This window comes from Octodon degus, unplaced genomic scaffold (assembly GCF_000260255.1).
Source record: "Octodon degus isolate 3935 unplaced genomic scaffold, OctDeg1.0 scaffold00004, whole genome shotgun sequence".
Classification (NCBI taxonomy): Eukaryota; Metazoa; Chordata; class Mammalia; order Rodentia; family Octodontidae; genus Octodon; species Octodon degus.
The window spans coordinates 23,756,641-23,777,577 of NW_004524580.1; the positions used below are offsets into that span (position 1 = coordinate 23,756,641).

The 20,937-nt window shown below is 41.8% G+C and overlaps 2 protein-coding genes across 5 annotated transcripts in view; one reads left to right on the forward strand and one right to left on the reverse strand.

Annotated features, from left to right (window-relative positions):
- Fgd6 (FYVE, RhoGEF and PH domain containing 6) overlaps positions 1–1,150 on the reverse strand; it is a 123,567-nt gene extending 122,417 nt beyond the window's left edge. For 2 of the 4 annotated variants that reach the window (XM_023716496.1, XM_023716488.1), the window contains exon 1: positions 840–1,149. In XM_023716496.1, coding sequence (XP_023572264.1) covers positions 840–855 — 16 coding nt within the window. In that variant the 5' untranslated portion in view covers positions 856–1,149. Of the gene's footprint in view, positions 1–839 lie in introns of all 4 variants that reach the window. The other 2 variants (XM_023716498.1, XM_023716503.1) reach the window with 1 other exon arrangement.
- Positions 1,151–1,325: 175 nt separating this feature from the next.
- Positions 1,326–20,937, forward strand: part of Vezt (vezatin, adherens junctions transmembrane protein) — a 66,485-nt gene continuing 46,873 nt past the window's right edge. The window contains 1 exon segment of the mRNA XM_023718067.1: positions 1,326–1,493. Coding sequence (XP_023573835.1) covers positions 1,458–1,493 — 36 coding nt within the window. The 5' untranslated portion in view covers positions 1,326–1,457.

A 20,937-nucleotide genomic window follows, 5' to 3' on the forward strand; every position in this document is an offset into this window, starting at 1 on the left:
TCAGTAGAATAAGCGCTTGCCTGGCAAGCACAGGACCCTGAGTTCAATCCCCTGTACCGCAAAAAAAAGAAAAAAGAGAAAAGAAAATTTAAGCAGATACGTAAGTGCTGATTCTAGAAGTAACTTTGAGGATAAGCTTTAAACCACTATAAAACTTTCAATTAAGTTTCTTTCAATAGGGACAAAAAGGTAAAAAAAAAAGTGGCCATAACACCACTTTTGTGATTATTTTGGAACATAAAAACTGTCCCTTGAGTGTTCAATAATACAACGCTCAGGATTGCCCCAAAACACAAAGGTAAAGAGAGGCTTTGTTATTTAAATCATAGGGAAGGTCTGTAGGAGGTAGACAAAAACACGGCTTTGGGCTTTGCGGAGCGTAAGCAGTAGAAACTGACAAAAAGTTCCTAAAGTTGACGGCAGGATGGGCAAGACAATTGCCAGGCGCAAGCCTACCGCCAGCCTCGGAACACAGGAGGAAAAAGGGCAGGACAGGGGGCACGCCGTCTCCAACAACCTCCCTCTCCTCGGAATGGTGCGGGTGCCCGGCCCGGTGGCCGAGCTCGCCCGGCAGAACTGGTTTCTTCACGTGGGTCCCAGAGAACGCGGGGCGGCCCCACGGCGCAGGAGGCCAGCAAACGCGGGCGGGGGGCGGCGGGGTCCACCTGGCGCCGGCGCCCCGCTCGGAGGGTCCCCGCTCGGAGGGTCCGAGTCGCCCGCGCTCACGGGCGCGAAGGACGCGGCCCCGGAGGCGTCTGCCCGGGAAGACGGAGAACACAAGGCTTGTCCGCCCCGGGGAGGAAAGTCTCCGGCTCGCTCCAAACTTTCCGGCCACTCACCGGCGGCAGAAGTCATGATTCCCCACGCGGCTCGCTTCCCCTCCAGCGCCCTCAATCCATGCTCGCGTCTCGGTCCATTGTCTCCGGGGTCCGTGCAGACGGGAAGAGACCCCTCGGCGCCCACATGCCGCCCCGAGCCTCACAAAAGATGCGGCAGTCGCCAACGAGCGACCCAGCGGGGCTCCCGAGCGCCTGGCGTCCGGAGCTGCAGGCGGGCGAGCACCGGCGCCACCCCACCGCGCTCCGAAGCGAGAGCCAAGCGCGCGCCCGAGCAGCGCTCACCGCGACTCCGCCGGCGCGCACCCTGCAGGAGTTCCACAAAAATCAGCGCTCCGCACGCCCCCACGCCCCCTGCTAGTAGCCGCTGTAAAAGGCAGACAAAAGCCCAGCCTTCCCCAATGGGAAAGCTGGAGCTTCTTTTTGGTCCCGCCCCCTCCCGCCCACACGCCCATCCTCTGCTCCAATAAGAAGGCCGGGAAAGCAGGCATGAACCACAAAGGATGCCGGGAACTGTAGTTGTCAGGCTCCGCGGGACGAGCGGAGGCAAAAGCCTGGGTACCGCCTGTTCAGCTGCCTTCATTTCCCATCGTGCTGAGGTGGGTGGCATGGCGGAGAAGGATGACACCGGAGTTTGACGAAGAGGTGGTTTTTGAGGTAAGAGGAAAATGGCGGTGGGCGTGGATTGCCTTTGTTTGGAAGGGCCACAAGGAAGACGAGGAGGACAGGCGAGCTCCGGACGAGGAACCGGCTGACGCGCTCCTGCGGGTCTTAGCCACCGACCCCCGCGGCTTCGGGGCCTAGCATCGGCCGCAGCCTGACAGGTGGAGTCCGGGACGCCCGGCGGCAGCCGGCCTCTGCCTCGGCCCGCCCAGAGTCCCGGTCGGGCCCCGGCAGCCCGGTGGTTGGGCGGGATCCCTGTCTGTTCCCGCCCGGGTTGGAGGCGCCGCGGGGAGCAGCCCGCCTGGCTGGGGCGGGGCCGAACTGCATGCCTGCCGCCCCGGGGCAGATTCGCCTCCCCCTTCGCTCCGCGGTCTCTCGGGGGTCAGATCCAGTAGTGCTGCGGAACACCCCGTACGGTCCTGGCGTGGCCCTCGGAATGCGGGCAGCAGGTGCCAGTGCTCTGGCACCGCGTCAAGTCTCTGGGCGTGGGACCTGCGGTGGGCGGTGAGCGCCGGGGCACCTCAGCATCGAGGTTCCTATTCTTTTGTCCTTTGCTATTGCGCTAGGTATAGCCAGTTCTCCTGAATCGAGGCTCTGGATGTGAGTGCTTTTGTGTAGCTCTATTTTAAGACGTTCTCTGCCATCTTGAATGGGAGAGGGGGAAAAAAAATCAAGCTAGTGTGTTTGATGCCATTCTTTGATCAGGTCAAAACTCAAAGCCCTGTAGCTATGGATTGCATATGTATGCTTTACTTTCCTGCATCCAACTAGGGTTTGAGAAAATTGTTTCTAAAAATGAATGCATGGAAAAAGTGGCCCAAGTCATATAAGGAGAGCAAGAGACAAACGGTACAGAACGTGAAATGTTGAATAGATACAAACTGTTATTGCATTATCTGGAAACAGCTGCCTGCTTTTGCCCACCTCCAAGAGCTACACCCACTGAACGGCAGCACAGGTGAATTTTGAGCTATGAATCGGATTAGAAAGACAGAAAAATGAAATACAGGAAAAAGAGCGCTGAGATGGCAGGTGTGAAAGAGCCTAGATTGCATTTTTTAGGGCCTCAGGGGTGCCTGGGCACTATGTAAAGTGTGACAGCAAATGTAGTAGTGAAAATGTGACCGTTTTATTGTAGTGAAGAGGCTGGATGTGAGTTCACTAGAGAGGGGGCCTGAATTTTGGAAATCAGAGAGAAAATGATGAGATAATGACTTCGGCATTTCTAAGGTAAAATTGAGGAAATGGCAGATTGGATGTGGGAGTCGAGGGAGACAGAAATCTATGTTGCTTAGATTTCTAGAGTAAGGGAAACTGGGTGGCTGTATTTTTTTGTACACTATTTTAATTTTTTTCTGAATATAATGGTAATAAATGCTCAAAAACATTTATTGTGGAAAATCAAAAATCTTTTGTCTCACTGCCCAAAGATGGCCATTGTTAATGAAATGGTACGTGTTCATATAGGCTTTCTATTTAAATGTATGTTTATGTATGTGATACTTTTAACATAAAACATATGCCATATAGAATTTTGGATTCATTTTTCACTTAAATATATCTTAAATCTTTTTTTTTATCCATTATTCTTTGAAAACATTCAGAATATAGTATCCCACCATAGCCATTTTATGCACCATCACCATTTTATGTATAGACTGTTTCAAAATATCATTGTAATCAACAATGATACAAGTTCATCTTTAGCTGCAACTCTGATTTTTCCTCAGAATAATTTCTAGAAACCAGTAGATCAAAAAACACAAACTTTAGCTGGGTGTGGTGGTGCATGCCTGTAATCCCAACACTCTGCAAGGCTGAGGCAGGAGGATTGTTTTGAGTTCGAGACCAGCCTGGGCTACAAAGTGAGCTCAAGGCTAGCCTGAACTGCATAATGAGACTGTGTCTTAAAAAGAGACAAAAGAAAGAGGCAGACAGACAAAGAGAAAAAAAGAAGAAAAACCTTTTTAAAAGACATATGCAGGAAGGTTATACCAATTCACATTTTTATTAAGAATAAGAAATGCTAGTCTTACTAAAGTCTAATCAGCACTTCTATTTTGGTACTGGTAGTTGGTTCATCCTTACATAGATACATCTTCAACCTTCTTTTCTTTCTTTTTTTTTTTTTCTTTTTTCTTTTTTTTAATTTTGATACAAGGGTTTTGCTAACTTGCCCAAGCTGGGCTTAAGTTTGGGGTGCTCTGCCTCCGCCTCCTACAATACAGGAATTATAGGCATGGGCCCCTATGTCCAGCTCATCAACAACTGTATCAGTGTCCTTTAATTTTTTGCTAACTTGATAGGCAAAAATAGTATTCCATTGTTTTAATTTACATTTTGTACATTTATGCATCTATTTCCTTTGCTTGAGCATTTCTCTTTATTTTGGGGGTTCATTTTCCATTGAATACTAGCTTATGTTTGGTTTTTGGTCCTGGTAATCACATCATGGGTCTGACACGTGCCAAGCATGTGCTGTACAGAGCTATACTCCCAGCCTACCTTCTTAGTCACTGATTTACATTAGTTCTTCATATATGACTAAATATCTTACCTGTAGAAAAAATTTTTCCACTTCAGTTTACTTACTGTCATACATGTTAATTTTTATTCAAGCATCATGTACATAAAGAGTATGCATAGATCATAAGCATGTTAGCATGCGCAGTGGTGTGTGTTCACACATTGAGCACACCTGTGTAACCAGCATCCATATCAACAAACAGATAATCATAGCATAACCATAGGCTCCCTTCTGCTATTTTTCACTTGTTCCTTCCCATCTCAAAGATGACCACTGTTAACTAACCTAGATTAGTTTTATCTGTTTGTATTGTTTACACACTATGAAATTCCAATTTATGTTTTTTGTTTGTTTTGAGGCAGGGGTCACTATGAAGTTCAAGTTGACTTTGAAATTAGTTTGTAGCCCAGGTTGGCCTCAAGCCTACTGTAATCTTCCTGCCTCAGCCTCCCAAGTGCTGGGGTTACAGGTTTGTGACACCATGCGGGCAAGCTCCATTTATGTTCTTTTGTGCTTGGCTTTTTTTTTTTTTTTTTTTTTCTTTTTCCTATCTCTCTGGATTTATACCCACCTCCGATTTATTTATGAGATTCATCCATACTGTTATCTGAGTGTTTTTATTTTAGCATAGTAGAGAGAGACATCCTTCTAGGCCACACCTCTTCCACTAGACCACCTTTTAAGAGCACTTTGGCTATGAACTCAATCCACTATTAAGTATATCACCCCCATGATCCAGCAAAATCTATAAATTAGTTTTGACGTCTGTACAATAGCAAATCTTCTCAATCCATGAAGTATTTATTGTTTGCCCTCATTGTGTATGTTTGCACCCATATGTGCATGCTTATGCTTGTATGTACTGCAGATTGAACCCAGGGTTTTGTACATATGAAGTAGATGTGTTACCACTGCACTGCAGCCCCTTCCCACCATTGCTTGGCTTCTCAATGTATGAGACAGCTTCCTATTCCCCTCCAATGTCTACAACTAAATCAAACTCTCTCAATCTCTCTCCTCCTGTCTCCCCTCCCCCCACTCCCTACCTGTCTCTCTGTATCTATCTCTTTCTTGGGAGTATTGCTCAGTTAACCCTTAAAGGGATCTAGGCCTTGGGGAGTGGATGTTGTCTTTCTGTTACTTTTATGATTATTGCTCAGTTACCATTTTCTGTTTTGATAACTTTCTTATTCTAAAAGCCAGTTTAGTATAAAGGTCTGGGCTCAGGAGTGGGGTCGTCAATGATATGCTAGATCAACAATTTCTTAGTGAATGTGATTTTGAACATATTGCTTGTCAAAGATTCACTTTTCTCATTATTAGAGATAACAATACCTATCTTATACAGTAGTTGTATTAAATTATTTAATATAAGTAAATTACATAAATATCTGACATGTTATAAGCATTCAGTAAATTTACCTGTTACTAAATTTTTCCTACAAATTGCTCTATTTGTAGGTTTTCAAAATTATTGGTGTAGTGTGTTATTAATATGTTTGTTTGTATTTGTAGTACTGGGGATTAAACCCAAGACTTTCATAGTACACTATATCCCCAGCTCCTTTTTCTGAGACAGAGCCTATCTAAATTGCCCAGGTAGGGGCTGGTGAGATGGCTCAGTGATCTAAAGCACCTACTTAGAACAAGCTTAGCAAAGCACAGGGACGGTTCAATCCCCCAGCACCACATGCCAGCCAGCCCCGCCCCCTGGTGGGCTGAGCTGACCGCATACACACACACACACACAAATAAATAAATAAAATTAAAAATTTTTTAAAAAGAGTTCATTTTTTTTATGATTGTGACTTTTATTAATTATGAGCTAAAAATTGCATACAATAGACAAGTGAACAAAAAAACTACTGAATATTAAAACATACACTTTTGTAAACCTTATTTTTTTTTTTTTTTCTTCCTAGTGGTTATTTACTTTACAAGATGCGGACATGATATCCTATTTACAAATACCATTAGAACAAATCCCTCTATTCATTAAGAGACTGTAACTATATATCTATCCCAACCATTTTGAATACACAGATACAAAATGGACATTCATCTGTATACCCCTTTTTTTGGTTTAGTTTTGTTATTTGAATATTATAGGTGTGTTAACTCAGAAAAAATATTCTAAAAGAGTCCAGTAGTCCATAATAGTATTGAGTCTTCCACTTCACTGGCAATGTCAGAAATTGTTGACCTGAGTCCCCTACAGTTCAACATAACAGCATGGCTTTACTTCTTTTTTTTTTTTTTTTTCAAAGTTTTATTGACAAACAGCAATGAGACAGTTTCAAATCATATCGGAAGGACAGTTTCAACAAATAATACACTGCATATATTCTTCTTAGTGGTTAATTGCTGTACAAGATGCGGATAAAAAGAGTTCATTTAAAAAAATAAAATAAATTGCCCAGGTAGAACTGGTACTTGTAATCCTCCTGTCTCAGCCTCCCAAGTGCTAGAATTATAGGCAGTGCCCAGCTTCTTAGTAATTTCTTGTTTTATTATTATTTATGACCCTAATGAGATGTTGTTTTTTCATCCCTTCTCTGTCTTGCATAGATTTGTAAGAGTTTCAGCTCACCAGATAGACAAAGAACTAGTTACTAGTTTTGCTTGACCAACCCAAATGCATTCTATTTTGTTTTTATTTTTTTTAATTTCTGCTTTTATATATTTCATTTCTTCTTTGTGCTTGACCTTCTCTCTCTCTCTCTCTCTCTCTCTCCCTTCACTTAAATACTGAAAATAATTTATAAGGCTATACATTTTCCTGAGTACTTCTTTGCTTTATTTATTTATTTATTTATTTTCCTTTGGTGGAACCAGGGATTGAACTCAGGCCCTTGCGCTTGCCAGGCAAGCACTTATTCTACTGAGCCATCTCTCTGGCCCCTGAGTACTTCTTTGACTGCAACACATGCGTTTTGTCTCATGGATGTTTTGTTTTTGTTTTTTGTACCAGGAATCAAACAGGGCTTTGCACTTGCCAGGCAGATACTTGTGCCACTGAGCTAGATCCCTGGCCTCTATCTTGTGGTTCTATAGTTTTCATTTTGGTTTCTTCCTTAATGCGTTGTTTCTTTAAGCTGGGTGTGGTGGTGCATGCCTGTGATTCCACCACTTGGGAGGCTGAGGCAGGAGATCACCTAAAGTTTGAAGCTAGCTTGGGCTATATAGTGAGCTCAAGGCCAGCCTGAACTATATAGTAAGACCCTATCTCAAAAAAGAAGAGAAGGGGGAGGTAGGAGAGGGAGAAACAAGAAGAGGAGGAGGAAGAAACAAAACACCCCACCAAATTATACCCCATTGCTCCTTTAACACCCAGGTGTAGAAATAAGAAGTTGACATCATTATTGGTGAGATGTATGATAACTCCTGGCTGGTGTAGATGCCATCACCTGTATCCTTTGTCCTTTGGGTTCATTCTGGTTCCATAACTGTCAGCGTATTGGAAGGCTCAATCCAGTGAGAGGGAGAGAGCCCCAGAGATCTGAGTTTCCTCTCTACTTCCCTCCCATAGGAACTCCCTGCGTGGCTACTTAGGGTGCCTTTTAATCCCTGTTGGTTCCTTCTGTGCTGCTTGCAGTTTTCTAATTGGTCATTTCATCAAACTCCTCAGACCTGAAGGCTCATTGGCCAGTTTCTCTGCCAATACTGCTTGACTACTCAGCTAATGTCATGTATTTCAAGTTTGCTAAATCAGGCGTAGTTCTAGATACTACATACAATATCTCTATATCACCCTTACACTCCAGTGAAGAAAACATAGACTTGTCTAACTCCTGTAAGCAGAAAGAGATTACTACATGGAAGTAGTAGTCACTGTTGAAAAGTAAGGATCCTGTTCTAGCAGGGTTGTAATTCATGAAGCCAAGAGCACATGGTCATGAAGAAGCAAAGAGGCCAAAGGAGCAAGAAGAGGACTGTGTTGCTCTTCCACCTCCTAACTCTACAGGTCTACCTAGGTGGAAGAATCTTAATTTATATCTAGACTGCTAGGTGCAAGATAATTTGGGAAGCCAGACATGGTGGCACACACCTATAATCCCAACTCCTTGAGAGGCTGAGGCAGGAGGATAGCAAGTGAAGACCATCTTGGGCAACTTAGGAAGACCCTGTGTCAAATAGAATGTCAAGAAGGCTACAAATGTAGTCCAGTAGTAGAGTTGTTGCCTAGCATGCACAGGCCCTTTATTTACTCCCTACAATCATCGAAACAAAAAACTTGGGAAATGTCGAATCTAGCTTATCTGCCTCCTACAGTACCAGAGAGTGACTGGAAGGAGGATGGTATGGCAGTTGAACCAGCCAGTTTCCCTGAACTGTCTTCAGGCCTAACTGCTGTTCCTCTAAGGAATTCTGCAGTGTTTTTGACATATTTGGTGTAAATAATGTTATTTTAATTATTTTTCACAGTCAGAAGTCAAACTCATTTATGCCTTGGCACTCACCCAGAGAGTTAAGGACCACATTAAAATTAACTTTTTTATTTAGTACCAGGTATTAAAGCCAGGGCCTTACTCACTGAACTATATCCCCTGTGCCCTTATTTTTGGAGACAGGATCTTGCCAAGTTGCTTGGTCTTGCCATGATCTTGCCAACCCTGCATCTGCCTCTGGGGGTGCTAGGTCCAAAGTGTTCTCCACCACACCAGGTTTAAAACAAAAAATAATTAAAATTTTGGAGAATATTCCAACAGCATCCCTTCTTTGAAAATTCTTGGGGCCAGGGAGATGGCTCAGTAAAGGGCCTAGTTCAATCCCTGATTCCACCAAAAAAAAAAAAAAAAAAAAATTCTTGAGGTATCTTATGCTAATTTCCATTTCTTGGATTACTAATAAAATTTACCATCCTTTATATTTGTGTTCATTTGAGTTTCTAGATCCAGAGATCAGGGTTTATCTTCCTATTCTGAGACAAACAGCTCTGTACTGAAAGATGGTACAGGAAAGGGGCTAAATAAAATGAAGGAGAAAGGTTCCGAGGCCCAATTGCCATTACTGGCCCTTGTGCTAGGGGGTTTTTTTGGTTGGTTTTTTTTTTTTTTTTTGTTTTTTTGGGGTTTTTTTGGTTTTTTTTGCGAAACTGGGGATTGAACTCAGGCCCTTGCACTTGCCAGGGAAGTGCTTATTCCACTGAGCCATCTCCCCGGCCGCTGTGGTAGGATCTTAGCACCTACATTCCATCAGGATTGTCAAGCTTAATTCCATTATAGTACAGTATGATTCTGCCTTCTCCCAAGATCATTTGTTGAGATGTAGGTGTGCTGGCCTCAGACTCACAATCCTCTTGCCTCTGCTTCCTGAGTGTTGAGTGGCTGCCTGTGCCACCACACCAAACTAAGTTGGTCAGTCTTAACCAACTAACCAACAACAAGTTTAGAAAATGATGGGCAGGGACCATGTCTAACGTGTCTAAGGTTGACTATTAAGCAAAATCAAAACAAAGTAGCAAGATTATTGTTTTATTGTTACTGTAATTACTAATTAAGATGTTTGGAGAGTTAAAATTGTCTAATTGCCTTAGAAACATATAATTCTGATGTTACTCTCAACTCACAGATTCTTTTCATTATAAATTGTAGAAACTTGAAGACATTCATTCTCTCTTAAATATTGCAACCAACTCCCATAGGAACAAGTATCTGGAAATAAGAGGGTTTTTTTGTTTTTTTGTTTTTGAGGTACCGGGGATTGAACTCAGAACCCTGCGCTTGCCAGGCAAGCACTTATTCTACTGAGCTATCTTCCTGGCCCCTGAATTATTTGTTGTCCATCTAAACCCTGTCTTTCTCATAGGGACAGTACTGTTCTTGACATCTTTTATGTTCTCTTCAAATTCCAATCCTTGGGGGCAGGGGCTATAGCTCAGCAGCATAAGTACCTGCCTGGCAAGTATAAGGTCCCAAATTCAGTCCCTGTTATCACCACACACACACACACAAAAAAAAAAAAAAGTGAAGATTTTAACAAATCCCAATCTTTGGTATTCTCTACAGTTGACCTCTTTACTGGCAAAGATTTTTTGGTGGTGCTTTGAACTCATTCTGCCTCTTTTTCTTTTTCCTGACTGAAAAAATATTTTTGTCCCTTTTATGATGTTCTCTTCCTCTTATAGCCCTCATGGTTGTCTTAAATTGTTAAATTAATAAACTTTTGTTAGTTATATGTTCTGCTTTGGTGCTTTTTTTGGCCAATAGATTAAAATCAATTAAATGAAAGGAAATGAAGCCTTGTGTATTTAAAATAATGTTTTAAAAAAATCTGTATCTTGCCAGGCATGGTGGTGCATGCCTGTAATCCCAGCACTTCAGAGGTGCAGGCAGGAAGATCACTGTGAGTTCGAGGTCAGCCTGGGCTATAGAGCGAGACCTTATCTCAAAAACCTCAAGAAAAAAAAGAAAGAAAGAAAATCCCCCCCCAAAAAAGAGGGGGCGGGGAGATGGCTCAGTGGAGTAAGCGCTTCCCTGGCAAGCGCAAGGGCCTGAGTTCAATCCCCGGTTCCGCAAAAAAAAAAAAAAAAAAGAAAATCCCTCTCTCGTGATTCTCTTTTGTCTGTTCAGTTGTTATATGTCTCTGAAGAGTACTAAAGCATTTTCCTAAGTGTTGTTTGTAGATTCTTTTCCTTGAATTATTGATTTGACTAATGGAAGGAAATTGTCCTTGCCTGTAAATGTACACACAGTCAGCATCTGCTGCTTTGATAAGGGAGCTTACTGTCTGGGATACATATGTATGAAACTTAAGATATTATTATGTCATTAAAAAAATTTTTTTTAGTATTTGGCACAGGATCTCGCTACTAAGCTTGGACTCATAGTGATCCTCCTATTGCAGCCGCCCCAGCAATGGGATTACAGGTGTGGGCCACCCTGCTCAGTTTCCTTGGCCGTCCTGGTACATGACATGCGTTAACAGGGATCAAACCTGGGTCCTTGTGCTTGCCAGGCAGGTGCTTAGACTGCTGAGCTGTCTCCCCAGCCCTTATTATGTCATCTTATTTCTCCTTAAAACATATCTTCAGGTTTAGTGTGTAACATGAAGCTCTAAAATTGTATTATTTGAAATAGTGTAGTTCCAAGTTGGGCATGATGCCTGCATGTAGTTCCAGCACTCAGGAAGCCGAGGCAGGAAGACTGCCACAAATTCAAGGCCAGCATGGACTATGCAGCAAGGCCCTATCTTAGAAAAAAAAAAAAAAAGAAAATCTAAACATTTGAGAAGAGTAGTAAGTAGGTCTGTGTCTTATGTTTTTGTTTCCCCCCAATACCCCACCCTCACCCCTGTATTGATCACTGAACCCAAGGCCTTTGCACTGAGCTATATCCTTAGCACTTTTGTTGTTTTTGAGACTTAAGTCCAGCTTGTGCTCAAACTTGCAATCCTCCTGCCTTCTAGAATGCTGGGGTTACAGGCATACAGGAGAGCCTTCATCTTTGTTTCTTTTGGGGTGTGTGTGTGTGTGAGAGAGAGAGAGAGAGAGAGAGAGAGAGAGAGAGAGAGAGAGAAAGAGAGAGAGAGAGAGAGATGCTAGAGACAGACACTGGGACCTCAAGGCAAGTAGTCAGCCACTGAGCTACTTCCCCAGCGGTTTCATGGAAGCAATCTTAAGTGATTGCTTTTTTTTCCCTGTACTTCGAATCAAACTCAGGACCTTGAGCTTGCCAGGCAGGCGCTGTGCCACTGAGCTAAATCCCTGGCCCATTGTTGCCTTTTTAAAATGCAAGTGTCTTTGCCTCAAGGAGTGGTACATACAGTACTTACATTATTTCTTAGGGTCACCTGGGTACTTTATGCAATTATATTAAAATTTTCCATTTTTAAAATGCGTTATAAAAGGCAAACTAGTCTGAGTCAAGAGAGTGACACTTTAATCAGTAATGAGTCTGAGTGAACCACTTAATTTCTCTTGAGCTTGTTTCCCAGTTGTAAGTGTGAAATTGTGTAAATTAGTATGAAATTGTTCTTACATCTTTTCTCAGGGGTCTGAAACTGTCTGGTGGGTTCGTAAATGAAAGTAGGCCTTTGGAGGCTTCATTAATTAGGAAATAGAGGAAGCCAATCTACCCATTTCCAACCTATTTTTGGGCTGGAAACGGTGACTCTATTTTCCTTTCCCCTAGTTCTATCCCAGATGTTCCCCAAGTTCCTAGGTGCAGAAAAGGCCTAGAGCTCAGTGTGCTCCCCAAACACACAAGGGAGGTGGGTCATGACCTCTGGATTGCTCTACAGTTGCTTGTGGATCCACTGAGACTTCTGATCTGCCTGCAGCAGATCACCAGATCAAGCCGTCCTCTAGAACTAGTCTTTATTTGAAATAATACATTTAAGGATGTTCTTTAGCTTTAAATCTACTTTATAGTTTATATAACAAGCATGTTATAACCATCTATTTTATGATGGAAATTTTGCTCATTAATCCACATTTAATTTCATATCTTTTAAGACTTTTTGAAAATAGGTCCTCTACTTCAGTATATATATGTTGCCTGTCTTGATTTTAATTCCATTACCAGTTCTGTCTTTTATCTCTTCGCAGAATCACAAGCTTGGTCTCTGCTCTTTTGGTTCTCAGGGTTCACAGTGTCAGAATCAGGGAGAGCTCCATCCACCCTTGCTATCTGCTTTCTTCTTAAAGATGGTTCTTTGCTTCTGTTTTTGTTTTTGTTTTGTTTTGTTTTGTTTTTTCTTTGCTTCTGTTTTGTTCTAGTTGAGTCTCTAGGCCACCCAGATCAACTTCCTTTTACATCTCTTTCTTTTGTGAGGACATTTGATTTTTATTTTGCTTTTGGACTTAGTCACATTGTACTTAAAGCACATACTTATCATTGCATACAAAGACCCTAATTTTTGCCATTTATAGCACTCAGATAAGATAATCAGAAAAATTTCTGAACATATGCCATACTTACTCTACTAGTTTATTTTTTTATTTTTTTTTTAATTTTATTTATTTATTTATGTGTGTGTGTGTGTGTGTGTGTGTGTGTGGCCAGCTCAGCCCACCAGGGGGCGGGGCTGGCTGGCATGTGGTGCTGGGAGATTAAACCGCGGTCCCTGTGCTTTGCCAAGCTTGTTCCAAGTAGGTGCTTTAGACCACTGAGCCATCTCACCAGCCCCACTCTACTAGTTTATTAGGGAAACTTTAATGGACACTTTCATTAACTGACATCCTTGGGAAGCATTTTTTAAATCTCATTCTACCTATAAGCCTCCTTCTGCAGTTGCTAAGTAATAGTAGCATTCAAGAAAGAATGTTGAGCGGCCGGGGAGATGGCTCAGTGGAATAAGCGCTTCCCTGGCAAGCACAAGGACCTGAGTTCAATCCCCGGTTCCGCAAAAAAAAAAAAAAAAAAAAGAAAAAAAAAAAAAAAAAGAAATAATGTTGAGAGGTTTTTTTTTTCAAAGAACTGCTTCTGCTGGGAAAATGCTTAGTAATGGCAGAGGCCCACCCTCAGTTCAGTGGCCATTTTGTCCTGTGGTTCTGGAGAAACAAGTGGGAGGGGCCAGGGAGATAGCTCAGTGGAATAAGTGCTTCCCTGGCAGGGCAAGAGCCTGAGTTCAATCCCCGGTTCCAGAAAAAAATAAAAACGAAACAAGTGAGAATCATTATAGGAAGAAAGAAGTGTGTGGATCAGGAAGAGAGTGTGGACAGCAGGTAGTAGATCTTTCATGTAGGAAGCTGGAGAAGTTAGAGCCATGTTCTCTGTGAGTGATTTAGTGCACCAATTAATACTTTTGAGTTCCGTGATAAGATTTGCTTTGCTGGTGTTGAGGAACAATGAATGCTTGCATTGGGGGACTTTTGGTGTTTAGAAGTTTTGTCTTTATTTTCTAAGTTACTGTCCTATGATATTTTCCAAAGTTTAAGGATGGTAAAAGCAGTAGTTAATTTCAAATTGTGCTTTCTCATGATAAACCTAACTAAAGAAAAGTGAATACATACTGATTTCTGTAGTAATTCAGTATATTGGCGGGCAGTATAATTAATAATAAATACCTTCTTCATTACAAAATGAGAAAATTTCTGCTTCATGTAAATTGCTAGGGACAGTCTTCACCATTGTGTTTTAGTATTATGAAGCTAGATTGAGTAGAAATAAAAAAACTTAGTAAGTAACAAGAATTTATCCTTTTGCATGGCATTTTCTATTTTGCATGTGTGAGAATCACATTTACACCTATGGTTTTAACCTATTCAAAAATAAAAGATTTCTTAAATGTTTTAAAATAACTAATATATAATGATTTCTGGGCAAATACTCTCCCATCAGGCCCCTTTAATTATAAGTCTTTTCTTTGAGGTCTTATTTTGAATCCAAGTTCTTTTAGAGATTCTGTTGGCATGGTAGAAACTTCAATGAATATGTAGTGTATATTGCACTATATATATTTCTCCATATTCTTTTTTTTTTTTTTTTTTTTTTTTTCAGAACCGGGGATTGAACTCAGGCTCTAGCACTTGCCAGGCAAACACTTATTTCTCCATATTCTTGATACACATTTTAAAAGAAAAGTTCCCAGTAGTAATTTGGTGAATTCTGTACCTGAGATCCTGGTCAGAGTTCTGGTCCTTGAGCCTGTAAGCGCTGAGCAGGGGGAGGAGTCTGCAGTCGGAGACTTGGAGACTTGGAATCGTGCTGACTTCTGCCCCTCCTGGTAGGAGCTAGTGTGCTGTCTCCCTGTTGCCTTTGTGTTGACTGTAGACGGCAGAGCTCAATCACAGCTGACAAAGTTAGCATTTTGCCAGCCCTAACAGTGTGTTTGTGATATATACTTGCACTTCCAATAAAGAAATCTGTAATAATTGAGGTAGGTCAGTAGTCTTGCTATAGAAAGCATCATACGATGCTTCTATTCATTGGCTAAAGTAACAATTTGTACATTCTTTTTAAGCAGGCCTTAGGCTGGGCACCTTTTCCACACAAATCACACATGAATATGTTCTTATTGTAAAAACTTCAAATCAAATAGGGATGGGGCTGGTGAGATGGCTCAGTGGTCTAAAGCACCTACTTAGAACAAGATTAGCAAAGCACAGGGACCACGGTTCAATCCCCCAGCACCACATGCCAGCCAGCCCCGCCCCCTGGTGGGCTGAGCTGGCCACACACACACACTTATAAATAAATAAAGAGGGGCCGGGGAGATGGCTCAGTAGGATAAGCACTTGACCGGCAAACGCAAGGATCTGAGTTCAATCCCGGTTCTGCAAAAAAATAAATAAATAAATAAACAAATCAAACAGGGAATACACCAGGTCTCTCTTTCATCGTGTGTGTGTGTGTGTGTGTGTGTGTGTGTGAGAGAGAGAGAGAGAGACAGACAGACAGACAGACAGAGACAGAGAGAGACAGAGATAAGATAATTCAAGCTGGCCTTAAACTCACTAGGTACCCTAGGCTGGTCTTGTGCTTTTGGCAATCCTGCCTCAGCCTCCCAAATACTGGGATTACAGGTGTGCACCACTACACCTGGTTTTGTCCCCTTTGTTCCCTGAGTCCTTTTCTCTCCAGTAGTAACTACTGTAGTCACTTTGCACTTTGGTGTTTTCTTCCAGCTAGTTTTTCAGTGCAACTCTATTCATAAGACTATATATATATATTCATGTGGGACAACCAAATTGTATAATTTTTTTTCACCTATGTTTTTGAGATGGAGTCTTGTTGTACTATCCAGGCTAGCTTCAGACTTCTGGACTCAAGGAATTCTGGATCCTCCCTGGTGCTGAGACTCATAAGCACACACCATCTCACCTGGCTTTGTGTTTGCTTTTTTTTTTTTTTCCCCCAAAAAACACAAATGAGATTTGTTAATGGTTATAGTATTGGCTGGTTTTTAGGTATAATCTGTTATGTTTTTACAGTGACATCAATAGGCAAATACCTATAGAATTGCTGGGTCAGTGAGTGTATACATTTCTATTTTTGTACCTGTGCTCCCACTGGTGATCCATGAAATATGTTTCCCACTCCCTGGCCAATGTTATGTAGATTAGACTTCTTAACTACTATCAACTAATAGACAGAATTGTATCTTTGTTATAATTTACATTTTGTCAATCGAGGATTAAGTGTAATGTGTTGGTGGTTTTTTTTTTTTTTTTTTTTGCAGAACCAGGGATTGAACTCAGGTCCTTGAGCTTGCCAGGGAAGTGCTTATTCCACTGAGCCGTCTCCCCGGCCTGTGTTTTTATTGGTATATTAAGCCAGTTGTATTTTTTTTACTTTGGACTATCTTAATATCCATTGTTCATTTGTAATCTAAAAGTATTTTTCTTAAAAAATATTTTTCTTATTGATATATATGAATGTACTATGAATTAAAGAAGTTCAGTGCATCCAGTGTTGACTGAATTGTCTATCCATTTTCAATTAAAAGTTGCTTAAAGGCCCCCTTGAGCCAGTTTTTTAAGTAATTTAGAAGAATAGGTAAGATTAATTCATACAAATTTATAAGATTGTTTCTCCCCTGAAAACTTTGGAGTCAGTGTCTAACCTTTTGTACCTGGAGGCAAATGTACTTACTAAACTCTTACATATGAATTATAATGCATCTGAGGTGAAAATAATTGTGAATGTAGTGTCACAAGAATAATGCTGACTTATTTAGAACTATACAATTTAATCCAATAGATAGTTTTAAAAGTCCAGGTTTAGTTTTAAAAAAATAAGGTCTACACTTTATTTACTGTTAGCCCAGGTTAATAAACTTGCTTACTCAGAGTGGGCTGCACTGCAGTGGGGTAATTAAGAGCACTGCCCTGTCCGGCTGCCTATAATTAAATCCTTATTCTGTCCTTACTGGCCTTGTGACCCTGGGCAAGTTACCTGACTTCTCAGTGCCTTAGTTTTCTCTATCTAAAAGGAGCTGTTGACCATAAAGTTCCTGTTGCACATGTGACAAGATAGTACATAAAAAGACAGCTTAACACCTGGCACAACCAGGACTAAATGACTATTTCACATCAGTGTCTGTGGAAAAATGAGTAGAGAAGAAATCAGCCACATAGAAGACAACCCGCATCAGTCATCCTCCTGTGTCAGCCATACGTGAGCTAAATCCTGCTGTAACCTCCGGCAAGGGCAGTCAGAGAAGATCCAGAGCCATTTCTAGACATTGACCACTTGTGGCCACCCTAGCTTGAGAAACAAAGCCCTGGATGACCAGATGTGGCCCTCAGTGTGTGAAGGAGTGGCTTCAGGACTCAAAAGGGTACCAGGACTTAAAGCTGTTCCAGCCTCTTACACAGACTGCCTGGTATTTACGTTGAACCCAGTGCCCCTCTTGAATGCTTCACAGCTTCTCAGGGTCACTTCCAAAACAGACAATGTGAATGGTTGCTATGCTATGTTGTTTAGGGAATAAGGACAAGAAAAAAAGCTGTTCATGATCAGTTTTGTTTTTTCTTTTTTTGTATTTAGTACAGGGTCTCACTACACAGATCAGACTTGTAGTGATCCTCCTGTTTTTAGCCTTCCAAGTGCTAGGATTAAAGTCTCACACTATCGTACCCAGTCTCAGTCACATCTCACTATGCCCAGTGGCAGTGCTAGCAATCATGCTGAGGACTGAACCCCCCTTTAGTCCGCTGAGCTATCTGGCCAGCCCCTGGTTGTTTTTGTTTTGTTTTTTTCCAAATACCTTTAATTTGTGGTTGCAGTATTTGTTCTTTTACTTTCCTTTGCACAATCTTCTTTTTTTAAATTTTTTTTTTAATTTTTATTTTTTGGGGGTGGGGGAGGGTCTACAGGGTGTTCAGGGTCTCACTACTAGATCGGACTCATAGTGATCTGCCTGTTTACAGCCTCCCAAGAGCTGGGATTACAGGCATACACCACCACACCCAGCCTCAATTGCCCCAGTCTCAATTGCCGTCTCAACACAGCAGGCCTGGGGATCAAACCCTGGCCCCTGCGCCTGCTTACAGGCACTTTAATCCACTGAGCTATTTGGCCGGCCCTTGCACAATCTTCAGACCAGTGCCTCTATGTCTATATTTCCCTTGAAGACAGTTTCTAATTAGTGTTATGATTTGTGCCTAGTCGTCCCCCCAAAGCCTCATGCAGTTATGGAGCAGACTTCTAGGCTTTGTGATTAATGTTATGCTGTGAGTGCTGCTGGGATTATGGGTGTGAGTGCTACACCTGGCCTGGGGCGGATAGCCTGAATGCAACATAAGGGAGATAGGCTTGCTCTCTGTTGCCATTGTTGCCACTACTCTTCTCTTTGCTCTTTTCTGTTTTTTGTTGCCATAAACTGCTGCCCTCTGCCATGTGCTACTCTGCCTCAGAGCCAGCCAAGTGTGAACTGAAACCTCCACTAACTGAGCTAAATAAACCTTTCTTTCTTTAATTTTGAGTGTTAGGTGTTTTGTCCCAGCAACAAAAAGTAACCAAGACAATAGGTTACTGTCTTTTGATTATTATTTTCCATTGGATTTATACCTGAAAGTTTCTCTCTAGTTTCTGCCTGAAGTATTCCCATTCACTAGTTTATGCTAACCATAGCCCATTAAGTATAGAGAATGAAAAAAAAAAAAAGTATAGAGAATGAATAAGCAGAAGCTGTTGTAAATCACAGCCACTAATTTTGTGTGGTCTTGGAAGAGTTGCTCCTCTCCAAAACATATTCACGAACCAAACAAAATAAAGCAATAGGCCAAGAACTGTTTGTCTTCCCAGATTCAAGAGGCTGCAAGTTTTACGAACCTTAAAGCCTTTAAAGCCACCTTAAAGAGAACAATGTGACATGCAGACATCTTAGAGACAAAAATATGAGTTAATTCAATAAAATATGAGTTATGTTGGATCTTACAGAACATAGCATGATACATATGAGCAACTCAAGAGAACAGAATTGGTCAGTTGTGGATCTCTTTCCCAGAGACTGCTTTATGTTGTGGTTCAGAGTACGCTGGGTTGCTGCTCTGTTGTAGGCTGTGAACAGTTGCAGTCTTCCAGTGACTCAGTTCACTTAGCGGTAAAGTGGGCTATAAGAACACCTCTTCCAAAGGTTGCTTTAGAATTAAATGAAGTATTGCACAGCAGGTTTAATTCACTGCCCAACACATAAGCAGCTAACAAAGGTTAGAAGCTTTTGTGTGATTATTACTGTTCCCAACTTTGGCTTTCTTCTCTAACATGGTGATCCCTTTAAGCCCTTTTATCTTTCCTCTAGTTGGTCTTACATGCTCCCTATGTTCCTGTCCCTGTTTACCATATGGTTTCCCTCCATATTAACATGCTAAAAACTTGAATCTGAACCTTCAGCAGGCCCTCTGAATGCCAGATAGCTGTGGTTCAGTCATGCACATTTGACGACTCACAGGGACTTCTAACTCAGTGTTCCCCTCTTCAGATTTGCTGTTTTGCCAGTTTTATATTTCATTAAATGTACCACCTAGTTGGTACATTTAATGAAATATGAAGCAGAAACTTCAAGAGTCATCTTGGTCCCTCTCTTGCCAACTACTTTCAATCAATAACTGTCCTAGTAACTTTTCTCGTTGTTGAGACAAAATACCCAAAGTTAAAGGAGGAAAGGTTTATTTTGGCTTTCAGTTTGTAGAGGTTTTAGTTCATAGTTGGCTGGCTCCAAGGCTAGGTGACCTGGCAGTCATTGCAAAGGAGAAACAGTTCCTGGCAGGCAGAAAGCAGAAGGCAGAAAGGCAGGAAATCAGTGACATAGCAAGAAAGCATCAGCAGCCTCTTTCCCCTTTATCCCTTCCAAACTATCCAGTCTTTGGGCGGTGCAAACCACACCCAGAACTAAGCCCAACCAATCAATGGATTTAGTAATCACACACCCTTGAACCCAGCATCACACACTTAGTCACAGCATGTTATACCCTAGACCCAGCCACCTCTGAAAAGCCCCACCTATGACCACATGAGGCTTTAGGGGGACACCTAGATAGAAACCATAACAGGAACACTTGTAATACCTAAACATTCATTAAAATTTTCCACTTCTGCATACCTCCTCTATTCCAATTAAGCTAATAGTAGGGGGGGGGCTGGATAAGTAAGTTATGACACAGTTTGTGATGGAGTAACTAATGGTCAATTTGTAACACCTAGGTGAACTGGGTCAGCCTGGTTCTGGGTGTGGAAAGCCCATCTGAGGATTGTTGCCAACAGTATAAAAGGAGAGCTAGAAGGGAAGATGGCGTGCTGTTGATTTCTCCTGGAAAAGCTTGTCAAGCTGGTTTTCCTGATACGCACTCAGCTGTTCTCATCATAGAAGGACCTCAGCCCTCACTGTTGCTGAGGAGGCCTGCAGGTCTCTCTAGGGGAGCTCTGGTCCTTACTTTGAACATTGCTCTTTGGTTCCAGTGCAGATGCCTCAGCCTCCTAGTACAGACTTTCTAGCTTCCACCACTGACCTTTTGGACTTTCCCAGTGCAGATCCTTGATGCAAACTTACATGGGACATTGTTATGGGCTCTAGGCTTCCAGTTGGACTTGTAGAAGACTTTGCTATGTAGGCTGTAGGTCTTCAGCTGGACTCATGCAGGACATTGCCGCCCGATCCAGGCCCTCAGCTGGATTCTTTGGGTCTCTAGTAGATGGACAGATCTCCTGCACTCTTCTGTATTTGACTTTTTAGGTGAATATTATAAAATAATCCTATAAATTATGTGTCCTGTATTAAATCTATTCCCTTGTAAACCCTGACAACAAAGTCGTATGATTAAAGTGTTATGTGAACATTAAACTGGAATAAAGCAGAATATATTTCCTTTTTTAAATTTCCTGATATGGGAAGACCTCTAAGATGCATTAAATGAAAAGCTAGGTGAAAAGTAGAAAGTATATTTCTACTTGTATAAAACAATATTGAAGGTTATTCTTCTATACTAAATGCATACTAAATTTTGGAGAGAAAATTTCTTAAGCT